Source organism: Agelaius phoeniceus, chromosome 8, assembly GCF_051311805.1.
Source record: "Agelaius phoeniceus isolate bAgePho1 chromosome 8, bAgePho1.hap1, whole genome shotgun sequence".
In the NCBI taxonomy this organism is placed as follows: domain Eukaryota; kingdom Metazoa; phylum Chordata; class Aves; order Passeriformes; family Icteridae; genus Agelaius; species Agelaius phoeniceus.
The window spans coordinates 7,572,699-7,578,698 of NC_135272.1; the positions used below are offsets into that span (position 1 = coordinate 7,572,699).

At 56.5% G+C, this 6,000-nt stretch overlaps 1 protein-coding gene across 6 annotated transcripts in view; it reads right to left on the minus strand.

The window, feature by feature from the left end:
• NOS1AP (nitric oxide synthase 1 adaptor protein) overlaps positions 1-3,921 on the minus strand; it is a 43,714-nt gene extending 39,793 nt beyond the window's left edge. For 2 of the 6 annotated variants that reach the window (XM_054638220.2, XM_077181886.1), the window contains exon 1: positions 3,713-3,921. In XM_054638220.2, the coding sequence (XP_054494195.2) occupies positions 3,713-3,817 (105 nt within the window). In that variant the 5' untranslated portion in view covers positions 3,818-3,921. Of the gene's footprint in view, positions 1-48; positions 251-3,712 lie in introns of those variants that run through there. The other 4 variants (XM_077181887.1, XM_077181888.1, XM_054638219.2 and 1 more) reach the window with 4 other exon arrangements.
• Positions 3,922-6,000: the final 2,079 nt, after the last annotated feature.

Here is a 6,000-nt window from a genome sequence, read left to right on the forward strand (position 1 = left end):
ATATACACACGAGTGAAAACACACATGTACTCCCTGCTTAGTGCTCACCTGAGGCTATAATCGTTTCCCTGATACAGGATTTTGCTTTGGAGCAACTGGCAGTGCCTGCCGGTGCTCTCAGCCCCTGGAAGGTGGCAGGCAGGTGGGCTGGAGAGGTTCAGAGGAAGAGACATCATGGATCAGACTTAAGTCTCCTCCATGTCCCATCTCCAAACATAGACAGCAGCAGATGCTCAGTTCAACTTCAGTTTCCCACGCACGGAAGCACAGAAAAGCACTGACAAAAATGAGAGAAAGTGCCTGGTTGCCAAGACCACTTAAGGGAATAAAATCCACCCCACCAGCCAAACACAAAAACCCCACCTGCTGCACAGAACAGCAACCCTCCCAAACCTCCAGTCCCACCTTTACCTGCAAGCAGGTCTGGTATCAGGAACAGCAGGTTTCAGCATGTGGGATGCCCAGGCAGTCCCAGACCACAGGCACTGGGTCCACCAAGGACTGAGATGTGTTTGGGCAGCCACTTCTCCCTGTGCCTGCACACGGGGAGCAGCAGAGAGGGTCCTCACAGCCACCTGCCCCTTCTTTGGAAACTGTGCACATCAAGGCACTGCAAAGGGATTCATGGGACCGAGGGAGTAACAGCTGTTTCCAAATAATGGGCATTTGGTAGGTGGGACCTGGCTCTGGACCACAAGACTTCTGGGGCAGGAGGGAAACCCCAGCCCAGCAGCAGCTCCCAAGAGAGGGACAGTAACAACTTCCCTGAGCAAACCCAGCAGCACCCAGCACTCCAACAGACCAGGGTCTGGAGTCCAGGGCCAGGCTCCACTGCCCCACTCCATTCCCTTTCTGAGTCACACTTTCTGAACACACAGAATTTCTGGCATTGCACAAGGTGGCCCTTGGGTTTTGTCCTGCACCACCAGGGCTTTGGGAAGATCAGGGGTAACCTCACATCCCTCTCCTTCTCATGGAAGAGTACAGGAGGTATCTTTCCTCTCTACATCCCTGTTTATTTAACCAGAAAACCACTGCACAAGTGGGAATTTCTGTCCATTCCCCTTGCACCATGCTGCAGCTCCCAGTTCTTTCATCCAAATGTTTCAGCTAACCCAAGAGGCCAGGCTTTTGATTTTAATCAACAATTCAGACTGCAAGACACAGAAGAAAACAAACATCCTGCCTCCCATTGGAGCCAGCTCCTCTGATTCCCTGCAGCCTGACCAAGGCATCTCAGGGATACAGCCGGGTTTGGTGCCAAGAGAAGTGGCCAATGAAAACAGATCCAAAAGTGTGAAATGCATTACTGTTCCTAAAAAGATGGAGTGGGATTTTCCATCTCTTGGATTTATCTCCAGAAAATGGATTAACATAATCCTTAGGGACACTTTGCTCTGACTCGGTGACCCTGTGCCAGCACATATGGCTGCAAGTGGCTCCAGTGGGGACGAGAGGCACAAGCCTCCCGATGGCATCGCAGCTCAAGTGACAGCACCGCTCACCTCATATCACGTCCATCACCCTCTGCTTGACAAAGGTTCAAATTCTGACTGCCTGTGGCCACCCAGTCACCCAGGATGGCAAGACTCCCTCAAGAGAGGGACAAAGGGGACAACAGCACTGATGCTAGCTGCTACTGATGGACCAAAACATGCACTGCACCCACCACATGTGCCACTAAGAGACAGCAGCAGGTCCGAGTGTAAAAATACAATTAAAAATTAAAGCAATAAATCAGTGCACACTGCCTCAGGCCCACACTACCCCCCTGCAGGGAGCCCCAAGCAAGCTCATCAGGAATCTCAGGCTGCTGGAGCAAAGAGCACTGCTCCAGTGCTGAGCTGGAACACCGGGATCCCCGCTGCCCGCACTATCAGCTACCCCAGGAGGATTTGAGGAGACAGCCACTCAAGTCCTGACATCCTAGACGAGCATTTTTCTGGTTTAATCTTCCCCCAAAGTTCTGCTCTAAATCAGAGTTCCACATTTTTGTGACTCGTGCTGGGTGCCTGGCTGCAACAAGAGCTGCGACGGGTGTAAGAGCTTGGGATTCTTGGGGATAAAAGGAAGTAAAGGAATGTAAGCATTTAATTAATCTTGAGCAATCTAATAAAAGGATAGAGTAATTGCCTCAGCCATCTGCATTCCGGATCTGGCATCAAGGGCTGCTGGTGAAACCCAGGAATTGGGAAGCCGGGTTTGGTACGGATTGTGTTTGGCAATAGCGCGTGCCACCGGATACCAAATAAGAGAAAGGAGCTAACAAAGGCTAATATGCAGCACTGCACTAATGCAGCCAGAGCAGCAGCGTGGAGCAGAGATGAGCCATGAGCACACCCAGGGGCTGCTGACGCCCTGTCCCACTGCCCAGCCTCCCAGCCGGGTCACCCGAAGCTGGCACGGAAGAGGCACACAGGATTTAGAAGGGGAGATGCTTTGCAGCCTCCCGGCAGGTGAGGGGTGAGCAGGTGCTGCCAGTAAAACAGCAATCGGCTCCAATCACTCAGGAGCAAAAGGCTGCGAAGTTCAGCTTGAACAGCCTTTCCCAGGAAATAGTTGCAAGGAAGGTTTAAGTTTGCTCCATAAACAACTGTTTTGCTCTCTGCAGCACAGTGCCTGCCATCGGGCAGGTGATGGCCGCTGCAGAGGAACCCTCCCGCCCAAGAAAAGGCGGAAAATAACACTTTGACACTTTCCTATGAGCGCAGCCTTTGCCCCGAGGGCATCGCACACAATTAGATGCCAAATTTTCTTCCCCTGACAGCACATGTTCTCCGAAGACAACAGTGTGTGACAGACGCCTGCCTCCCTGCCGCTCATTTTACACCAGGCTTTCCTCCTAAGTCAACCTCACTTGAGTACCTCCGTCAGCATGATAACCGTACTCCCCAAGAGAAGAAAAAACGGGGCAGAATTTAACGTTTCCCCTCTCCAAATCTCCTGGCCAGCTCCTTCCCAGTTTCCTGCTGGCCAGCGTGCCTTGCTCGGTAGCTTGGCTTTTGCCAGCCCGCTGCGAGATGGCAAGTGCCAGCCTGCGGGGAGCCACAGCCGACGTGGAGCGAGAGAATGAAAAGTCCCAACGGAAAAGAAAAGATAAAAAGCCAAGAGCGCTCCGTGCCAAATCCACCAGCAAGGACGGTTTATGTGTGTAAAGAGGAATAGCAAGCGTTTATTTCGGGTGCGTGTCCCTGACCGCCTGCACCGCCAATGGCACACAGTCCATCCGGCTGCTCACAGCAGAGGAGCACCAGGGTCCAGGGCACCGTGCAGACCCCACCAGCCGTGCCCATCCCAGCGGCGCTGCCCGCAGCGCTGGAGCCGCAGAGCACAGCCCGAGCCCTCCGCTCCTCCCTGCCGGGGAAGAGGCACACGGACCCCGCTTTGGGGGCCAGCGTCCCCGAGCAACACCACGCGGAGCCCTGGAGGGATGAGGGTCAGGGAGGGATGCAGGGGTGAAGCAAGAGGGTGACCCCACTCCAGCCTGACCCGTCCCACCAGTCCGGGCATCCCTACCGTACAGGCGGGAAGCCTCGCCCGACTCCGCGGCTGAGTTTAGGGGAGACCAGGCAACGCCAAGGGGAAGGGCTCCGGGGAAAGCAGAAAATCCCCTCGGCTATGCCAAAAGAGAGCTGGAAAACCGGGCATCCCGGAGCGCCGGGGCGCAGCGCCGGGCAGCGACCCCCGCGGCTCCCCCACGCCCGCCACTCACCTTGGCCTCGAAGCAGATGCCGTGCTGGAAGGCGTCCTCGTTGTGCAGGGGGATGCGCAGGTCGTGCCGGTCGTCCACCAGATTGTACTTGGACTTGGCGGGCATGGCGGCCCCGCGGCCGGGCAGCCCTGCAGCGCGCCCGGCCCTGCCGCCGCCGCCGGCCCGCCCCGCCCGGCCCCGGGGCGGGGACGCGCCCGCGCGGAGCGAGCGGGGCGGGGGCGAGGCTGCGCCCCCCTCCCCGGCCCCGGCCCCGGCCCCGACCCCGACGCCGGCCCCGGCACCGGCGGCTCCGTGCCCCTCCCCGGCCGGCACCGCTGACACCTGGTGCGTGGGGCCGGGCTTGCGCCCCGCCGCCAAACTTCAAATGCATGGAAAACCAAAGAAGGGATAATGGGAAACGGTGCCTCGGGAGCGGCTCGGAGGGTGGGCAGCGCCGGCCGCCCCCCGGCGGGAGCGGGCGCCCGTTCCCCCGGGCTGGGGAGCCGCGCCAGGGAACTCCGCACACAAATCTTTGTCTCAACGCCGGACACGGTGGATACCAAGCAGGCTGGAAGTGGAAAATCTCCGTCTTGCGCTTAAAGAAAGAGCAGCTCTTGAGACCAGACCCCCCGCCCTACTGGGCCCTCCCTTACCAATGTCCCGAAAGCTGTGAATATGCTTCCCACCCACCGAAAGCAGCCCAGAGCTGTTTTCCAGATGTTCGGGGAGCAACTCACATAGATCTGACCTCAAGTCCAGGCTGTTGCATCCCTTACCCCAACACGCACAGTGCATTCTGAGGTAGGGCTCCATCCTTCGGTGTTTGGATACCCACGGATGCTGCAAAGATCATCTCCCTGCGTGTGCCTGAAGAGCCAACATGGGCCTCAGAGGCACTCCTCTCCACAAGAGAACCACAATTCCCAAAGTCCTTGCTCTGCCATGCCTGCATGTTCCTACAGCCAGAGCCCACTTCCCTCAGGGTTCCAAATGACTGCAGTGCAAAGAGCAGCACTGATTGTTGATCCTTCCCCGGGGAGAACAGACCCAGGGCCATTGATTTTTCAGCCTGAATCAATGTGGTGAAACTTGAGTTTATAAGACAGTTCAGTGCCAGCCACAGCACTTCAGCCACATCTGAGAAACGTATTGTTCCACTCAAAACTGAGTGGACTCCCCACCACCCCCAGGGGCCCGGTTGACAGTCTGGGCACAAACAATTGTATGACAAGCTGAGAAATCCCCGTGCTCCATCGTGCCATGAGAGGTGTATGTGAGCATCTGTTGTGCTGCCAGTTTCCCCATACTAGGCCCAGGGTGGGATTTCACAGAGCTGCCAGCGCTTGGACGAGTGAATCAAGGGATGATTTCCCACTGAAAGCAAGACACGAGCGAGCCTTGGGCTCTTGAAACCTTTTAGTCCTGGTTTTGGGGGAGGGCAGGGGATCAGTGCCGTGTGTTGCAGTTTTGACTGCGCCTGCAGGAATCCATGGGGAAAAACGGTGCAGAGAACTGAGCACCTGCTTGGACTCACTTCAGCCTGGGACATGCAGAAGCTGGTGGTAGAACATTTTTGAGCCTGGATCTCCTCCATGGTTCTTGCTGAAGGTTTCTGTTTAGCAAAGGTTTGGCTGACAGCATGGAAGTCCCAGGTGCTAGGAATGATACAGACACCACATAAGTCCCCTGAGAGCCTCTCATCCAAAGCTCCAAGCAGGGTAAATTTCAGCTTCGAGACTAGAGCAGCAGCTCAGGGCTGTGTCTAGGCATATTGCAAGTATCCCCAGGGACAGAGATCTCACTGCCTCTCTGGAGCCCTGTTCCTGTGCTAAATTTGATTACAGACACAATTCTTGCAGACTGTAGAATTTCCACAGTCTGCAAAGCCCCGAGGATTTGGGGAAGAACTGAATTCCGTGTGGGAGGGCTTGCAAGCATCTCTCCAGTGAATGGTGCCCTCGGGGAGATGTTCCCCCAGGTGCAGGCATGGGCATTTGATGGGAAGCCTTCAGAGCCTGGGGAACAAACCAGCACCTTCCAGGCAGTCCCAGTGGGTTTGCCTGGCAGCACTGGAGTTCCTGACAGATGCCCTGGGCAGTCCATAGCCTGCTCCTCTGGCTTCTCCTGCAGTGTGGTGGCTGTTCTCACTGCCTGCTGCAGTGCCCGGAGCCAGCTCTTTAAATATCGGGGTTGAACCAAGGGACAAGCCTCCCTCTGCAGTTACTCGTGGGTCTTTTGCACCACAGGCACGGGAAGCAGCAGCATAGGGGACAGCAGCTCTGCTGTGACCAGCTTGTCCCAAAGCCACC